This window comes from Podarcis pityusensis (assembly GCF_964106645.2).
Source record: "Podarcis pityusensis genome assembly, chromosome: 7".
NCBI lineage: Eukaryota > Metazoa > Chordata > Lepidosauria > Squamata > Lacertidae > Podarcis > Podarcis pityusensis.
Window position 1 is genome coordinate 59,801,387 of NC_138031.1, and position 20,144 is coordinate 59,821,530.

The window sequence follows — 20,144 nt, forward strand, 5'->3', positions numbered from 1 at the left end:
CCTTAATTATATACAAATAATATGTATGTTCTTAGCAGCTTATTTTAAATGATTGTTTTGTTTTGCATTGTACTTTATATGTATCATAAGCTGTTCATGGTATGATTCTAAAATAATAGGATATAACCAATAATTATATTCAGCAGCACGGTCTAACAATTTAAAAAGTAAAATAGTTCAAAGCATTTTAAATTTGTACATTTACTCTGCTAACTATGCATTCTCACAAAAATTTATCTCCAAAACGTAGGCCATTTGACACCAAACAGCCTTTCCATGCAAGAGCCACAGCACCAGCCTGCCTTCTTCTGGAGGTGGTGGAACCAGTCAAGGTACCCTTACTGCAGCTGCCTTTCTGAGACTACAATACTCCCAAGCCTCAGTTCCCAGTCTCATATCACACTGTGAATTCTTCAAGGAAGAGTAAAGGACCATTCTGGACTGCAGCCCGATACAAGTTTAACCAACCTTAATTTTTAGGCCTATTGAAATCAATTATCTAAAAACATCGAACCTTTCTTGTGACCTCTGCACTTTTCTTTATATGACATGACTGATTAGGACACCAAGTAGAAAAGGTGAATATTAATATTTTCTCTTTACTATTCAAACACACTAACCTCCATTCCTTCACTTTAGAAAATAGTTAACCCACACCGCAATGTTCTCCATATTTATTTTGATAACTTGTTTTGTCAATAGCTATTTCTATAGTCACATAGGGCCATAAGAAGTTCACGTGTCATCTTGTTGTCAAATGTCTAGTTGAAAATACAAATAGTGCTTGGGCACAATTGACAAAGAATTGTACAATAGAATCATGTGATTTTAAACAGGTTCATCCAATTCAATGAGTCCTGGTTTATTAAACCTATAGTGAATATGGAATTCACACCTCTGATTGAAACTTATTTATATCTAGTGTAAACCTGCATCTGTTTTTCTATTTTCCTAATGCTGGTTCTTTTCTCTCTTTTGCCATGGTTTAGGACTTAAGTTAAATCAATAAAAACATCAGGGAGAGGAATGGTTATTTACCCTCAAACCATGGGAAATAGTACAGTGAATCAAGCACAATCTAGTTTGCAGAAAGTACGCCAGCAAATGAGGATAGTTTATCAAAGTAAAAAGAAAAACAGATTGGCAGAAGCTGGGAAAAGCAGATGACTAAGCAACCTCTTTTGTAAACATACTCCCAGCTGTACTTTCAGCCTAATAGGAACTCAAGTTGTTGAGCAACAAGTTACCTTGCTCCAAGGTAACTAAGGCTTTAAAATGAGTATATAAACACACATGACTCACACACAAACCCCAAAACACAAGCATACTAGACGTTTATCTCTTAAAAACAAGAGAGACACCAAGTCTCGTTCCGGGCTGCTATATAAAGAGATCATGGGACTGCCAAACATTTGCTGAGAATTTAAAACTAAATTAATAGATGTGGTGAGTGGCACATTCCTGCTTGACCTTTGCATAAACTGCTCTTTAATTCCCTCCCCCCCCCCACTCCATCTACAAATTGCCTTTACACAAAAACAAAAAGGAGAAGGAAAGAAAAAGAGAAGACTTCAACTTATTTTGGGACATTTGAGTTCCAAGGGCCTACATGCATTCACCACAACATACATAGGCTCCATATACATTATCCCCATCCTTGAAGTAATAAAAGATACCTATTTGGAGTGTACAAGCTAAGGATCGTGCGCAAACAGAATTTCCAATGTGCAGAGACTGAGTGTGATGAGTGGAAGGGACTGGGAGATACATCCTCCACACACCCAGTAGAAGAGACTCTCACAAGAGGTGATGGACTCTCCTTCCTTGGAGGTTTTTAAACAGAGGTTGGATGGCCATCTGTCATATATGATCTAGTTGAAATTTCTGCATTGAAGAGGATTGGACTAGATGACCCTCAGGGCCCCTTCCAACTCTACAATTCTGTGATTGTACAATTCTATGACTTATCTGCAGAGGACTATGGGGGAATAGCACTAACTCAAATCAGACTGCTTAAGCTCAGTATAATGATATGCCATCAGATGAAACAACAACAACAACAACAACAACAACAACAACAACAACAACAAAAAAATGCAGCCCAATTAATGACAGGACAGCAATGGATGAACATCAGCTGAGCCAAAGGACAGGAAATGTCAAGTCTTGATGCTCTAGAAAATGGGACCATCTGTTTTCAAGCACACAGAAGCCTTGATGTTTTCAAATGTAAGACTGGAAACCTACTATTTAGATTCCTATTCTGCATGATTCTAAGAGTGAAAATAAGAGAAGTTGACATTCCTAGAATGTCTGCTAAGTCAATCTTTCCTGTTACAAATGAAGACATGGACAACAGCCACACAGATACTTCTAAGGACTGGTAAATGTGCAATACTGGGGGTTGCTTAATCTATGTTTTTAACCTCTGCTTAAAAGTATAACTAAAAAGAAATTTCTTCTCATTCTTTCTTCCTACTTACTAAGAGTAGAGAGAGAAAGAGCTAACAAGTAGACAAAAAACAATGCTACTCCCCTTTAAAAAGTGGAGAGGAAGGAAAATACCTCTTGGGCTTTATAGCAGGCAATGCGCTGGGCCTTTGTTCCAAGAGAAAAAGTGACATTACACAACACCTTTGAATAAACTACTCTTGGCTTGGCTCAATAAAAATGCAATCTGAAGCAGTTTGAAGCCAATCTGCGACCAACATGGCATAAAGATTTGGGCACATATTTTGTAAGTCACAGCCAAAAAGAGATGACTACATTTCTTTAAAATATATGATGTCAGCCACTTAGATTAGAAAAATAATGGGACAGACTGTGATCTGTGAAACTGTCTTTCCATTCTGTTATTGTTAACTATCTGATACTATGAATATTTGATATACTCCAGCTGGTGCTCTTGCATGCTTCAGGCCTGGCAACAGATACTTCAACAAGTTACAGTTAGACAGGAACGATGGCTTCTGCATTTAAGATCGTTTAGTTATCCTTAAATAATTCAAAAGCAGGAAATCACAAAACAGTTTTTACCTCACAGAAATATACCATATCCTAAAATGCATAGTTTTGACATTTCACCAATATCTGTCCTACATCTAAATTATGTTTTTCAGGTGCCTTTTTGTTGCAGTTAATGCAAAAACTGTACTTTAGAAATGAGTGGGTGGGGAGAGAGAAAACGATGCATATTCACAATCAAGAATACAGGTTTTCAGCTGCCTAGCTGCTCAAGAACCAAAGAATTTTGACTAGCTATCCATCCCTACAAGAATTAGCTTCTATTACCAAGCAATTTGAAATATAGATTCAGTCTTGCAGCCAATTATCTTATTGGAGCAGTAATAAACTTAGGCTCTCATACTTGGCATTTTCTGAAAGGGAGTAGAGATTTCTACAAAAAAATAAGAGACCCCCACAAAACAGGAAATTATCTCTTACCAAAACTCTGTATTAATATTAGAATTCTTACTCCTGTATAATAAAATGTGGTTACACAAATTAGCCACTCAAAAGGCGGGGTTCCCCCCCTTTTAATATTATAATGAGAAAAGTATTTCTGCTCACATGATTACAATACCATTTCTATGGTATCAAGGGGTCTGGTTTGTTAAACAAAACAACATTCAAAATTACTTTTATCAATATATTCATAAGAAATTCTGTCAGGTAAAGAGTCTGAATGCAGAGTGCTAAAGAAGGTAATCAACAGAAATTATTTTGACGAGAACCAAAAGAGTAATTAGCCTTTGCTTAAAGTGAGCTGTCAGCACTTGCTTCAGTACTTTTCTATTTCTTGCTAACAAAGAGGGTCTTCTACTGGGAAAATAAAGGCCAATTATAATGAAGCATTTTACGTCAGCAGGCAAATTTCATCTATGAGTGCCATTCTGAGTATGAAATTCCTCTGACTTACAAACAAGATTTAGGAATCATAGGTCAAAATTATATTCTCAGAAAGACTTAACACAAAATAGATATGTAAATTCTTAAGTCTGCAGCCCTGTGTACACTGACACAACAGTGTCTCCAATAAATGCAGTGAGATTTACTTCTAAATGTGAAACAGATCCAGTTGCAAAGCTATTGACAATAACGTTCCTTTGAGATACTGTGCAGATGCTTAAAATATTGCATTTATATGCAATTTTTGAGACTACAGTGAATTAAAACTGCTCACTGAGAGTTTTAGCTAACATAGGTTGCAACGAAAAATAGGCCATTGATTAGTGCTTTGGCTATCCTCCAAAGGGTGTGTGCGCATGAGCATGCATGTGCTGGGGAGTGCGCACCCAGCACATACCACTGTGCTGAAAAATGGGTTGCAGGACTAGACAAGTAGCCATTAAGTTACCTTGATCCCATAAATATTCATAGCTGGAATGACAAGTAATTTAGCTAAGTTCTGTATTTGGAAAGTCCCTCCTGTTGGCCATTACAGTGAAACATGAGGTGTAGAAGGTTGTGCAACAGATTCACAGAGACTGAAATACCCGCAAGAAAACTGTGGAGACAAAGCATTATCAATGACAACTTGCCATGCCTTCTCTCTGCCTTACACTCTGCTACATCTGGCAAAGCAGCATCTTAACCAAGGCAAAATAAGCTGGGGTAACTTGCAATGAGAGCACAGTGAGACACAGGTTATGAAGCTGTATTCAGTTGTGAGCTCAACCTGAAATATTCACGGACCATTGCAGCAGATCGTGGAATTAGGCAATTATGTTTATTCATGTAAGAACACTACTGCAATAAGGAAATTAGCAGACCCTTAACCACTCCCTTGTAATAAAAGTATGCTGCCTGTGATCGGTAACCACTTAGAGGTGGCCAGGTGCAGCCCCTGCTTCTACCACACATGAACACATTCTCCCCATTCTGGAAGATGACAGCATGCAGATGCAAGCACGCACTGCAATTTCCACAGATGGAAACACAACAGAGGCAGCCACTGGTAAACTCTTCCTCTCTCCTGGCTGAAGAGATGCTCACATGAGCAGGGAACAGAGGGATCAGAGCATGAGGATAGTTGAATGGCTCCCAATACTTATCTGCAAGGCTGTCCAATCCGTATCTGCTTGCACATTTCACAGTGCGCATCCCAAGGGAAGAACCCTCTACCCTGTTGTGTATTTAAAAACCACTGTGCTAAGGGCCAAAATGGATATGCAGAGGGAGAGCTGTGATCAGTATCTCTAGTCTCCCCCCCCCACCATTTCCTTATTTTTATAACTAGTTAACAACCCTATTCAAGCAGCTTCAGGTGGAAGTAGTGTTGAAACCTTTCATTCTGCACCAATTCCCTTGATCTATATCACCCTCTCCAACTGCTACTGGTGAGAAGCCAGAAAACTCAGAAGCTCCAGCTTCTGTGCGGGTTATTGTTTTGGTTTCTTATTACGGTATGCATTTTTGTATTTTTATATTGTAAACTGCCCTGTAATCTTCCGATGAAAGGCGATATAGACATTTAATTAATAATAACTACTGCAAACTGTGGCTGCCAGAATATATTGGCCAGTGAAATCATACTACAGTGGTACCTCTGGTTGCGGATGGGATCCGTTCTGGAGCTCCAGTCAGATCCTGAGGTTTTCGCAACTGGAGGTGCCTGTTATGTGCATGCGTGAAGCGGGAGAGCACTTCTGCGCATGGTGAAACCCGGAAAAATACTTCCGGGTTTGCCATATGCGTATCCCAAAGGATACGCAACCAGAAGTGCTCGTAAGTAGAGGCACCACTGTATACCAATACTGGTCGCCTATTTACTTCTGGGCCTAAAGTGCTCATCTATATAGACTGAAATAGCTAGGATTGCCTCTCCTTATATAATTCAGCCCATGTCTTAAGAGTTCTTCTCCACAGTCCACTGCTGGGTGAGACTGTTAACCAGTTAAGACAGGTCAATTCCATATAATATTGCTTCTCTTAGGAAACGTATGTGTCCTAAGAACATACTAATGGAATCACAGTTCAGAAAAGATACATGGACCATTATTGTAATTCTATAATATCCAAGTCCTTTAGGGCAGAGGGAGCCAACACGGTGCCCTCCAGATGTCTGGGACTAGAACTCGCAGCACCCCTAACATCTGTATTGTGTGTGTAATTGCTGTTATATTTTTAGATATGCAATTTGTGTGTTTGTGTGTGTGTTTATTGTGAAATCACCTTGAGATGCTTCATAGGAAGCAATATCATCATCATCATCATCATCATCATCATCATCATCGTGGCGGCTCCTAGTCATGTTGTCTATGCTCTACGCTTTGCCCCCAGAATTGGGGGCAATATGCTTCTGACTACCAATTGCTGGAAACTGCAGGTGGGGAGAGTGCTCTTTCTTGGTCTCTGCTTGCATGTTTCCTATGGGCATCTGGCTGGCTACTATGAGATGGATTAGATGAGCCACTGGCCTGATCCAGCAGTATGTTCTGAAGGGCTGCTGTTAAGAAAAAGCAAAGGGCCAACTATTTCAGTGCAACCCTGCCCAGTGGATAAATTGTAATTCACAATTCTAAAGGGGATGCAACTAACAGGCACAGTAGCAGGTCTGGCAGCACATTCCTTATGTAAGATGCCGCTGGAACGATGCTGGATTAAGATAAACTTTGAGCTACAAAAACTGCACATGTTGGCTGCTCTTACCCCTTGGGGCAAGTGTGGGAATATCAAACTAAACTATGCAAATTATGCATATAAATGCATAAATCTAAAGAGCAATGTTCTTTATAACAGCTCAAACATATTCAGTGATGTAGAACTTCATAAATAAAACAAAGAAAATAATGTTAAAGTACTTAGATTAACAAAGCTGTGGTTACATATTTGGACAAGTAATTGGAAAAATACTGTGTGTCAGAGATCCCATTTAAATAGTTTAATTAAGAAATAGTATCTTTGATGTATTCCAGTACCACTGATACATGTGCATGCATGTGTGTGTACACATACCTCTAGAAACAGACAAAAATAAAAAAAGATTTTGCAATTATTTCTATGGTAAACAATTATTTTTTTCCTCTCTCATCTCCTAACTTTTAAGCACAAGTTGTTTTGATTCATATGAAGAAACGTCAAAACTTTTAATATCCTTTTTGCTCTCAGTAAGATGGATCCACATCACCTATTACTGGCTTCTCCATTTAGCTTTTTCATTTTTAATTACTCTTTGAATACTGTGAAAGAATGTGCATGATTACATTATGGTTCAGTTCACAAGTAATGCTAAACCAAGCTATGGCTTAGTGTGAATGTGAGAGCCCCTGGACAGGAGATTGTGTCTGTTTTCCTCCTTTGGTCTTGCTGATTCTGCACTGCTATGAGCTCAGTCACTGTATATTATGCTCTAGGAGGCTTAGTTTGGTCCGAATCAAGTATACACTTCCAGAGTTAGCACTAAATACTTCTGGTAAATGAGCCTGGAAGGCTGTGAAATTTGTGCCCCAGGTTTTTTAGTCTACACATGTGCTATCTGAAACCAAAAGGACGCATTGGTTGACTGATGTGAATTTTTTCTCAGCTCTCCTACCCCACTGTCTAAAGGAGAAGGCAGAAACAGGGGCAGTGCTGGGGAAAGCAAAGTTTTTGTGAGGGGAAATCGATGGACCAAGAGAGGAAAAACTCATGGAAGAGGACTGTTTTCTGGGCAAGGGAGCCGCAGTTCCAGAGAGAACAAAAGGCAAGCAGGGAGGAGGCAAAGCAATGAATATGGGGAAATTGGACTGCTGGAGAAAGAGGAGGAGGGTTCGTGTGTTACTGCTGTGTTAGCAACCAGGGATGACCCAGGCAAGAGAGATAGTGTTCTGTTTTTAATTAGACCAGCTGCTTGCCTAATAAGAGATACACCACAAAAACAATGACATTTGCAGCTCTGTCTTCTTTTACATAAATAACTGATTCTGCAGGACTTAGTTCCCATGGTGCAGACTTTGGAGTAGATAACACTGTCCTGTAACCTCAATTCACCTTAGCCGACTAGTATAAGCTTTTGAGAGCTAATTAAAAAGAGTGTTAGAAACTCAGATATATAAGCTAGGCACAAATGGTTCCTTAAAACAAGGTTACAGTCGCCAAAAGGGAATGTTTAGTTGTCATTTTTGGGCAAGACGGCTTTAAAGTCTTATTTTTCAAATGATGGACTGACTGTAATTGATTCTCAGATAAACATCTAGCTAGTTCAGTTGACAACCTTGAACTAGGTTAAGAGCTTTGAGAACTTGAAAAGTCATTTGATCCAGGGACAGCCTATATACTCCGACCTCTTTTTCTTAATGGTGACTGCTCCTGCTCAGGCTGCACAGAAAAAGCAAATTGATCCAGAAATTCATTCCAATTGTGCAGATAAAACATAACTGATGGAATTCTACAGTGTTGGGTGTTAGTGTGTGAAAACAGTCCGGATCCAATGATCCTCAGCCATGTACTTTCAGATGGTAGAGATGTCAGGCATCATTCTGGCACCCAGGCATCACCCAAAATAAGAACCAAAGCCCAAGAATATTAAAAAAGCAATGTCCTAAAAAGTGCTATTCAATTTCAGGAGAGCTTTCCAACAGTATCTTGTGGATCCTGAGGGGTAAAGTAGCCCCATGGTGGTTCCTCTAACCACAAACGGACGTGGAAATTGGCTGTGTAAAAGCTGGTGTAGGAAGAGTTAGTCATCATACAAAAGAGATCTATTACAACACAAAATTATGTTTTCAGGAAAGATTAGAAATAGCAGACACTACAGTTTAAGCAAACACACACACCCCTTCAATTTTTATAACAGTGAAATGTAAGTAAATAATTAGGTAACTTGTCTTAAAGTATTAATGCTACTGAATATCATGGGAATTTTCACTGTTTCCCCCTAAATTGTTCTTTATGGTATGACCCGAGGCAGCTTTGCATTAAGAATGGACAAAAATGAAATTGAATTTCTAGGCAGTATTGAATATTTTATGTCAGTTTGAATGATGCTTACCCTGTATTGATGGAAATTATTTCTATCAGTGGGTTCTTTCTAATCTTTGGCAAATCCAATCGCGCTCCCCCCAACCGTTTTCCATTATCCTTTTTCTGACCCAGCAATCTCACAGAGTGACCTTCAAATAAAGGGGAAAAATGGTACCATTATACATAAAACTCATTTGTTTTAATATATTCTACTCAAATATTTTGCATTTTGTTAAACAAAAATAGACCCAGGAGTCTTCTGGTAACCAACAACTTACCAAGTAAAGGAAAAGCCAACATTAAAATTTGTTGTTGTTGTTGTTATTAAGCGTAGCTCCTTTCATTATATCTTGTTCAGCTATTTGACAAAAGCAAGTCAATCCATTTTAAAAGCCAAATTCCCAAGAAACAGCATTTTGATTATAATTACTGTAAAAATATTACTATTGAGTTTAAGGGTGTTGTTGTTCCCTTTTGAACAGTATTAGACCACAAACCCAAAGCTCCAGGCAGTATGCTTGAACTGATGGGTGTCAGCTTGAGCAAGAATTTCCATTAAGTTCTCACAAAGTAATGCAAAAAGATTCGGATGAGGGAACATTTTCACAATTCAGCCCAGCTTGTTGTGCTTCTCACGTATAATACTACTGACATGTGAGCACTTTATTGGAATTTATGGCTCCATCTGTAGCTTAACTGAGCTCATTCAGAAGCAACTGCATATTGACTTCAAAATATTCAAACACAAATATTCAGAAAGCTCCTTTTCCATAATTCTAGACACATTGTTTCAGGTCACCCAAATCAAAGTGAATGCTTTGGGGGGGGGTAGCTTTGCAAAATACTGAGTTACAATTTCTAATTAAATGTTATTGAGAGAGAGAGAGAGAGAGAGAGAGAGATAGTGTGTGTGTGTGTGTGTGAGAGAGAGAGAGAGAGAGATTTCCAATAATGGATTGGAATTGGCACCTACCATGGTAATAATAATAATAATAATAATAATAATAATAATAATCTTATTTAAAATGTAAAGGTAAGTAATCAAGATTAAAAAGCCCAACCAATCTGAGTAAAGCTCTCTGCGGACAAACTCTAGCTCCTTTAGCCTAAAGTGAGATGAGCACCAACTGAACTTAATCAGCCAGGGGTCCTTTTCCTTTACCCTTTTTTACATACAGTCAAACCTTTATTTCATGTTGGCATAGCAAGTGCCAACATTTCATTCATCATATCTCCCACTGGATAGCTCAGTTGGTTAGAGTGCGGTGCTGATAATACCAAGGTTGCAGGTTTGATCCCTGTAAGGGACAGCTGCATAATCCTGCATTGCTGGGGGGTGGATTAGATGATGCTCAGGGTCCCTTCCAACTCTGATTCTATGATCAGTAAGATCATAGTCCAGAATCACCTGAGTGTACCACTGTGCCTGAACATGCAGCACCTTCCTTCCTTCATGGCATGTTTTAATGAAATGGAGGAGTCTCCAATTAACCATTGTTTCCATTTCATCTGAACCATGAAACTATGGTTATTACCATCTGTGGAACAACTGTGGGACTGAAACCATCCTTTGAAGTTAGTTTACGATCCTGGTTTGTTCCAAAGTTGGTAAGCATAATTTCCCTGTGCAGATAAAACAAACTTGGAGACTTCAGCACTGCCACAAATGGAGGAGGGGAAGGGCCTGCATACACAGGAAAAAGACTCATACATAACTAAGCTTATTAATATGATCATCCATGCCCAGCCATTAAGTCAGTCATTTAAATTTAAAATGTGACTTGTTTCTTTTGCAGTAGGAAAAGCTGAGGAGGCAAAATCATACTGGCCCTTTATATTGAAAGTTACAGAAACATTATTTTAAAAACCATTTCTTCATTTGCAGGTTTTCCCAAGGCAGTAGAAATGGCCTTAAGTTACATATGCAAACAAGCAACATTACTAATTACTAATTAGGGGTCTGTACTGACCGCAAGACTCAATTTGTACTGTAATTTGGTCTGAACTGATCTGGAAGCAATCCAGTTTTGCTAGGGGTCTGCAGCCAAATCCCAATTTGCAAAAATTAAGTGTCAAACTTCCCCATTCACTATTATGGGCAAATTAAAATGAAACATTACAGCATTTTCCCCAGTGTGGTGTAGTGGTTAAGAGTGGTAGTCTCGTAATCTGGGGAACTGGGTTCGCGTCTCTGCTCCTCCACATGCAGCTGCTGGGTGACCTTGGGCCAGTCACACTTCTCTGAAGTCTCTCAGCCCCACTCACCTCACAGAGTGTTTGTTTGGGGGGGGGGGGAGGAAGGGAAAGGAGAATGTTAGCCGCTTTGAGACTCCTTAAAGGGAGTGAAAGGCGGGATATCAAATCCAAACTCTTCTTCTTCTTCTTATTGACAGAACTGCATGAAATTTGTGGACATAGTCACTTCTGACATATCAGAAACAAATTGTCACAGTATTTTTATTTTATGTGATGATTTTTATCTACCCACCCCAATGGCAAATGAATTGTCTGTAATTTTAATTTTTTTGGGTATGGTAGCCACACCTGAGGAGATGAATCCTGCCAAGTTTCAAAAGGATAAATGCAGTGATTTTCCTACACAGATAGCCTTTACAGTTTGGAGGATGTGAGGGAAAAAAAGTATGCATGAGAGATTTTCCTTGATAAGAAACCTGCCAAAATACTGATAAATAGGACCAGGAATTTTCCTGCTACGTATATTTAACACTGATTTTGGGGAGGGGGTATTTAAAGTGTTTCGCTACCTGCTCTGTGGTTTTAGTGGGCAATAATTTTATTATAAAAATAACACAGGGCTGCCTCTGAGAAAAGAGTCCACAAAATTTCAAAATGATAACAGAATTTTAGGGACTTAAAATTTAAAAAGAGCTTTAGGTTTTTGTATGGCTCAACTAAGGTCAAAGCTGATTTGAAAGGAGTGGGTTTGTGGGACAGAAGCAGAAGGATATGAAAGTCCAGCATTTTCCAAGCAAGCACTAATAGAAGAACTAGCAAAACTAGCAAAGAGCATTGTGACTGGAGAGCCCTGGTAAAATCATTCCCTCTTTTTAGAAGATAGATCTCTCAGTCACAAAAGAACTTTCCCTTCACCACCTTTCCTCATCCTGTTGATTTCCTTATAAAATGATACGCTGAGGGAGAAATGTCTCATTTTTTGAAGGCACACCGTCTGCAGCACTTTTGAAACATCTGATTCCTCCAGTTGTCCCAAACTGCTTTGGAGGTCCCTGCTTCAACTTAGGGCACGTCAGAGAGATCCCACTTCACCCTGCACAAGTTTTAAATCTGTCTGAAGTGGCCCACTTTGTTTCAAGATATATATGAATCTGCTCTATGCTCCTACTGCTTATAATGCAATTGTGCAGAGGTTGTTTGGGGTGGCAAATTGTTTTCACCAGATGTTCCTACCAGCAATCACCATTAAAAAAAAATACAACACTCTACAGTGGTACCTCAGGTTAAGTACTTAATTCGTTCCAGAGGTCTGTTCTTAACCTGAAACTGTTCTTAACCTGAAGCACCACTTTAGCTAATGGGGCCTCCTGCTGCCGCCGGAGCTCGATTTCTGTTCTTATCCTGAAGCAAAGTTCTTAACCTGAAGCACTATTTCTGGGTTAGCGGAGTCTGTAACCTGAAGCGTATGTAACCTGAAGCGTATGTAACCCAAGGTACCACTGTACTGCTAAAATTACTGGAAGTGAACACTGGAAGAACTGCATGGCTAGCTCTTTTATGTGACCAGATTGCTCCACAAAGCAACCACCACCTAACTTGCCTTATAACGGGCCACACCACCATTGTTTACATTTGTGAGTCAAGACAAATGTAATAGTATCATGGCAGTAACACACGGAATTCTTCCACTGATGTAGCACTGAAGACAAGAAAATCAATTGGCATGCCAGCCTTTTCAGAGTTGTCAAGTAAAACTTTTAGTCAAAAATTCAGTTTAATTAAGAGGTAAAACACCATTTTATGTTAAGAGTATTACACCTATCATAGATGTCAAAAAGTTCAATAGCATCTAGAAAAGGCCTGTTATTTTCATACCAGCAAATGCCAAGAATTCCATTATAACCTATTGTGATTTCAGTAATACATGGACTCTGCTAATAGCATTCACTCAATGATTCATTTCCACTGTATCACACTAATAACAGCAATATTGCCAACTGATGAGACAATTATTTGCCCATACTTTTGTTCTTTAAGTATTCTTGGATTTAACAATATGCATACTACTTTAAAATTCAGGTAAATTAAATCCAGCTAAACATCAAAAAGAGCTTTCTGACAGTAAGAGTTGTCAGATAGTGGAACAGACTCCCTTGGAAGGTGGTGAACTGTGCATCATTGGAGGTTTTTAAGCAGAGGTTGGCTGGCCATCAGTCATGAATGCATTAGTTGAAAATGCAGGGGTTGGACCAGATGACCCTCAGAGTCCCTTCCAACTTTACAATTGCGTGATTCTATAAACTCTGTGCTTACCTATATCTGTGCTGGATTGTGGCCTGTGGGAATATGAGTGAAAGTTTACAAAATGGTCAAGAATGAATTTATTACTCTCTATTTAAGGTCTAAAATTATGAAACAACTTCACTGGAAATATAAGAACGCCTAGTTCAGTCCATTTCAATACATTGGGTTGGATCCAGACTTTGGCAAGCTTAGTCTAGACACACTGAAAGCTGACAGGGCTTAAATTAATGTTTATTCCTGTTGATTTGAGTCTACTATTAAACCTGACTAAAGGTACAATCCTAATCCCCTGATGGTGATGGCTGTGGGCATTAGGATAACATGTAGGCCCAAAGCTGTGCCCTGAAAGCTGCTACCAGCTTTTCTGCTGTGGTAACACGCAGAAAGCCCTAATCTATGAGATCCAAAGCTCCATGGATTCATCAAGGGGCTCAGTTCCTGTCTCCTTCCTTGTGGCTGGCAGGATTCAGCATAACATTACATGCATTAGAGTCTCTACCCCTCTGCACTTCCCCAGATCCTATTAGGATTGCTCTGCATGTTTGGATCCAGTCCAGAGTTGGACTGGTTAATGACTGATATTTTGAAGAGTTTTAGGGGTATGGCCTACTGGAAGCCTAGTAGAGGCAAAAATTCCATGCTCCAGCTTCCTAACCTAACTATCAATACATAGTTTTACAGAGCTGCACATAAATAGAATCCTTCCCTTTAAAAAATAAAAAAGCTATTTTCAAAAGCTAACATACTGAGTTCCTTCTGTAATGCTGTTATCTGTGATCTCTTTTGTAGCGAATTCAAGTGTAAGTAAGAAAAAGTTATGTTACGAATCTTAAAATGATGCATGATTGGGTAGGGAAAGCTTTTAAAAAGGCATTTCATCTGAATAAAGGGAGGTGCTATCTGCCAGCTTCAGAAGCCAGCAGATAAGTGAACTCTCAAGGGAAACCAAAACATAGTCATTTGATATGCTGAACACATGGCATGTTTTTCAGTGTTTTACAACTGTTATACACTGAGCTGGATCCAGAGCAAGTTAGTCACAGTTAAGATCCCATCTACATGAAGTGTTAGTTCATCTTCCCTCACAATCCATTTTTCCTATGTGTTGTGACTTTTAGAATCTAAGTCTGCCAACGGGGATTATCTTGTTTGTTATTGGTCTCTTGTGAGTTTTGAGGGACCAAAAAGCAACCTAAAATGCAATCAATCAGTGTGACTAATATTAGGATTCAAGCCATTCTCTATTCCGAACAACAGAGCAGAACATTTGGTTGCTGCCCGAGAAAAAGACAACAAAATTACCATGTGAAGGGCACTGAATATCAGATTTCAGATTAGAGCAATGTTGATATTGCTGCTACTGTTTACAACCAGAAGCACATGGACTCGTGACAGTGCATTGCATGCAAATATGCCAAGCACCCTCTTGCTACACAAAACTCAGAAGCACTAAAGGAAGACGGCAACTTGCTTCACATAATTGTTATAGCCACACACTGAGGAGGAAGAAAAGGCAGAGGACAGCGGGGGCAACTTCCTTTTCCAGCTATACCTATTAGTCTTAGGTAAATTAAGAGTGGAACAGTTTATCTGAAGATACTGTACTTTCAGTTGTTTTATCTGAGCAGCAACTTTGTTCAATAATGTCCATCATCAAGGTGAAGAGGAATTCAAGGGAAGGATGAGTAACATATAAGTAAACTCCAAGCTTTTTTCCTCCTCCTTTCTCTCACAGTGAATAAGCCAAAACAGATGGACAACCCACTAATTAGTGGGAAAATGGTAAGAACTATTTCACAAAGTCAAGTAATTAGCATTATGCTTGCCTAAAAACTTCAAACTAAAGCAAAAACTATTTTCATATAACCATGATCACCACTTTTTAATTTTAATAGCCCTAAGAAACAGACCATTAAAAATAATGGAATGCCTGGGCATTCCACCACCAGTCAGGCCAGAAACTCTCTCGAAGTCAGCATGCTATAAACACCCATTGTAGGGAGCGCATTTCTCATTATCTGCTGAAAAATCCAAAGAAGAGGAAAGACTTCCTACGTTGACCAAGTGAAATAAGTGTGTAGAAAGAAAGTAAGAGTGGAAGCAAACAAGGGGAAAACATGCCTAAATTGGTTAAACCAACTACTCAAGCAAACGATAAAGCTTATATTGAACATAAAGCCATCAGACATGACAACTCTCTCCCCTGTCAAGCAAGGGAAATAAATATAAATCTGGTGAATACTGTGAGAGACAGTACTGGATTCATACCATCAAAATGTACTGCAACTGTCATAACATGAAAGGGAAAAATTGGTTGTCTGTATAAACCCTCTCTCACTACAGAATGCTGTTTGGCATACCTCTTTCTGCTTAAGCTTTCTGTTTAGTATTAATTCAATTAATAAGCAATCCACTCTTGTTATTCACCTAGTGAATAAATATTGTATTTAATATTTTTCATGTGACTAATGAACATCAACAAGAAAGGCTACACAGAGCGTGTCATTGGCTGCCCACACTATGGCTGTGATATGGTGAGAATGTCTAGATTTAAAAAGACAAGCTATGAAAATTTTTACCGATGAACACAACTCCTCTGATCCTCCCCTCCCACTAGCTGTAATTAAACCGGGAAGTCTCTCATTAACTATAGTTCCTCAGTGCTCCAACTAAACACATATGTAACATCCTCTTTTTTGATCTGGAATTGGAGTTTGAATATTCACACCATCAATTCAAAGTTACCCACTATCCTTTCCATCTCTTTTGCTAAGGTTTTTTGGGTAGATGGGAGCACATCATTTGTCCTCCCATTCCAGCAATATCTTTTATATAAAACTCTCCCATTAATAACACTACCTCCAGTAATACCCACTATGACAATGTCTACTTTTTCTAATTGTACGACTGACCAGATTCCCATAAGCTATGTAGAACGTATCTTCCTCTCTTCTCCGGTGTTTCATTTCAATGCCAGTTCTATTATTATGTTTCAAAGATGTTAGTGTTTTATTTTAAAGCTTAATTTACTAGTTTTATTTAATTTACCATGGCTATAGAAAGTTTAAAAGGAGAGCATCCTTCCATATTCTGGAGTAGAAATGGAAGTAGGAAGTAACAAGTTGACTGAATGCATACATGAGTGACTGATGGGTTTTTACTACTTAGATTTCACTACCATATAGGAAGAAATATCCAGTGATTTTAAAACATTGAGTGTGAAGAAATTATATGACTATTTTGCTACATGCACATGCAGCTGAAAGCTGAAATAAAACCTAGGTTTTCAAAGCATGCACACGTGACAAAATATATACGTGCTTCTTCACACATTGATTGTACATGCTTTTTTCAAAGGACAGTGATCTCACTGTTAAAAAAATGTATTGCGGAAAACAGCCCACAGAGAATGTGAGAGAGCACTTTGATACTTCTACCCTTAACCACCCTGAAATAAATATTATGAAGGCCATTACATAAATATTGAAACAAACAAACTGCTAACAAACACCATGCCAGTAAAAGCATTATTCATTAGGCTATACAACACACACACAAATCACATAAGCTTTTAGCAATCAACAATAATAAAATAGGCTGGTAGCTAGCAGTTAGCAAACATTAGTTAATATTTAAACTAGGAACAGATAGACCACATTACTAGACACATTAATGTGACTGAAACTTAGTAAGCGTATATGAAGTCTGAAAAGTCCAGCATCATTGAAGTTATTTCCTTTGACTTGTTTTCAACAATCCTGTCCAGTGACCCATTTCACAAAATGTTTTGTGAAATACTCTAGACTGAAACAGTTTTTGCTCAGTCACAAAGTCTAGTTTCCCCTTAATCCCATAGGAGTGCACTTTATATGCATGATGGCATTTGATTTTCCTGCAGGAAGCTAATTAATTTGATTTAAAATATTTAAGCCTGATAGTGTTTGCAGTATTAAAGTATCAAAAGAATCTGACATAATTTTGTGTCAACAAACAACAATTGAGCACTCTCTTGTGGCATGAAGCAAATGCCCTCACAGGACCTCCAATCTTGTGGACCTCACAGGACCAGATATCCCCAGTGTTGCCATGATGGCACTGGCAACAAGGGCAGAATCAAAAGTACATTCTCCATTATGCTTCATTATCATGTCTTCATCAGAGTCTCTTCTTTATATGCCTCACCTGAGAGAATAGCAGAAGGTAGCCACATGAGAACAAACCTTTTTAGTGGTGGCCCCATCTGAAGAATGGCCTCATCAGGGAAACGCACCTGGCACAATCAGTTTTTAGGCATTAGGCTAACACCTTTTTATTCACTTACGCCTTGGGTAGCTAAGCTGGCCTCTAGAGCGGACTCTAAGCCGGCTCATCTTTTAGCAGGGTGGGTAGGCTTGCTATTATTATGTCATTGGACAAGCATTTTAGGCATTTGTATCATAAACTGCTTCAAATTTTCTGGCTTTGTTTTTATTGGTCGTATTTTATCTTCTTAAGACACTATGGGACTCTTTTTGTAAAATGCAACAAGTGTAAAAGGTAAAGGTAAAGGTACCCCTGCCCGTACGGGCCAGTCGTGTCTGACTCTAGGGTTGCGCGCCCATCTCGCTCAAGAGGCCGGGAGCCAGCGCTGTCCGGAGACACTTCTGGGTCACGTGGCCAGCGTGACTAAGCGGCATCTGGCGAGCCAGCACCAGCACCGCACACGGAAACGCCGTTTACCTTCCCGCTATAAAGCGGTACCTATTTATCTACTTGCACTTAGGGGTGCTTTCGAACTGCTAGGTGGGCAGGAGCTGGGACCGAACGACGGGAGCTCACCCTGCCGCGGGGATTCGAACCGCTGACCTTGCGATCAGCAAGTCCTAGGCACTGAGGTTTTACCCACAGCGCCACCCGCGTCCCTTGCAACAAGTGTAATAAATAATAAAAACAAACAAACGTGGCAGTATAAAAGTGCTGAGATTCTCAGAATGATACTCTGTATGGGACTGTAAGTTGTTAGGCAAGAGTGAATAAAAAAATAATCTATAGAATCATTATTTCAATGATCATTGAGGATTCATGAGGAGTTCCCGCCAGGCTCCGCAGGCTTGCGGATAGCTTCCTGAAGCCTGGAGAGCTAGAGGGGTCGGTGTGCACCGACTCCTCTCGCTCTCCAGGCTTCAGCCAAAGCCTGCATTCGCCCCATAGGATGCACACACATTTCCCCTTCATTTTTGGAGAGGAAAAAGTGCTTCCTATAGGGCGAAAAATACGGTACTCATGATCAGATTGTGAAGTAAGTCATATTGGCCAATTCCCATTGGTATGCAGCCACACTTATTCCAAATCAACAAGTCACAAATAGGCAATAAAATGAGCAGTGATCTCCTGGAAGTATTTCATATCATGAAATAGTAGTAAAAGAAGCACTAAGGGGTGGGGCAGGGTGGGGAAGAGAATGACCAAAGATCTAAAATTGTGCATTTCTATATTGATATGGCTAAGTTTTCTACAGATTTTTCTAATATATTCAGCATATAATGTTTACAGTTCAGTCATTATTTACAGTACATACATGATATATTTCAACAGTAAGGCTCCTTATGGGGTCTATGTGTTCAAAGTCAGTAATGAGCACTGGAAAGAATGAAGACACAATCATTTCAGGTGAAAAGCTTACCTTTGATAGTCTCCTCAACAACTTCTACGACACGATCTATCTGCTGAACCTGTAAAGATTTAAAAAATTACAATGTGGATATTCTGATGATTTTTGGATAGTTCTCATTCTCTAGGTATTTAATTCACATAGAGAAGAAACATACATTTTGCTGAATCTGTATTATATTTCTGCTTGTAATATAGGAAAGAAAGCATTTTACTCCCGCGTAAGTGGGTGGGGAAACAAATCCTAATGACACAAGCTAGCCATTGCACTCCTTTAGCAATTATCCAAGGTAAAGGCTGGTGTACAGCAACTTATTTCATAATAATAAAGAAACTGAGGTACCACCTTTACTTGTCACAATAATAACTGAATCCAAAGAAAAGATGGGTGCAAGTTTCAGACCACCAAGACAAGGAGCATTTATACAAAGCAGCAAACTGGCATATTAATGCATGAGTAGCAAAGTCGCTTGGTCTGATGGAATTAATAGCAGATCTGGATAAAAAACAGGATGGGACACCAAATCTGGCTACAGATTCAGACTTACACTGCTAACTGCCTCTCCTATAGCAGATTCCTCAGATCAGTAACCCACAAGCAAACACCTACAGATGCCCAGAAAATCCATCACCACCACTTCCCTTGCACAATTGGCCTTGTATAATTCCAATTCTAGCAATGATGACAGGTATGGTGTACATGTACACAAATACATACACACACACACACAGAGACAGAGAGAGAGAGAGAGAGAGAGCGCAATGCACACACACTTCAGGGTCACCTCCTTTTTGAGTTTTAGCTTGTTGACCTGATCTCTCCACCCACCCCTTAGCTACGTTCTTATATAATATTGCAGTGTTACTTGAGATGTTTATTACCTGCTGAAAGAAGATGGGAGGCTGCTGCTGTGTATCTTGCTCCCCCTGATTGGAAGACAGGTGGGCAATGGGTGATGTATGCCAGGTTTGTAAGATTTCTCCCATTTCCTCTCAAGGATCTATTTATTATAATGTGGCGTTAATGATAATTTTGTCTGCTGGTTGGCTGA

At 39.3% G+C, this 20,144-nt stretch overlaps 1 protein-coding gene across 4 annotated transcripts in view; it reads right to left on the bottom strand.

Annotated features, from left to right (window-relative positions):
• Positions 1-20,144, bottom strand: part of CDKAL1 (CDKAL1 threonylcarbamoyladenosine tRNA methylthiotransferase) — a 227,640-nt gene that overhangs the window by 132,946 nt on the left and 74,550 nt on the right. For all 4 annotated transcript variants that reach the window (XM_081014204.1, XM_081014203.1, XM_081014205.1 and 1 more), the window contains 2 exons: positions 19,106-19,154; positions 8,972-9,092 (listed from right to left, as the gene is read on the bottom strand). In XM_081014204.1, coding sequence (XP_080870330.1) covers positions 8,972-9,092; positions 19,106-19,154 — 170 coding nt within the window. The remainder of the gene's footprint in view (positions 1-8,971; positions 9,093-19,105; positions 19,155-20,144) is intronic.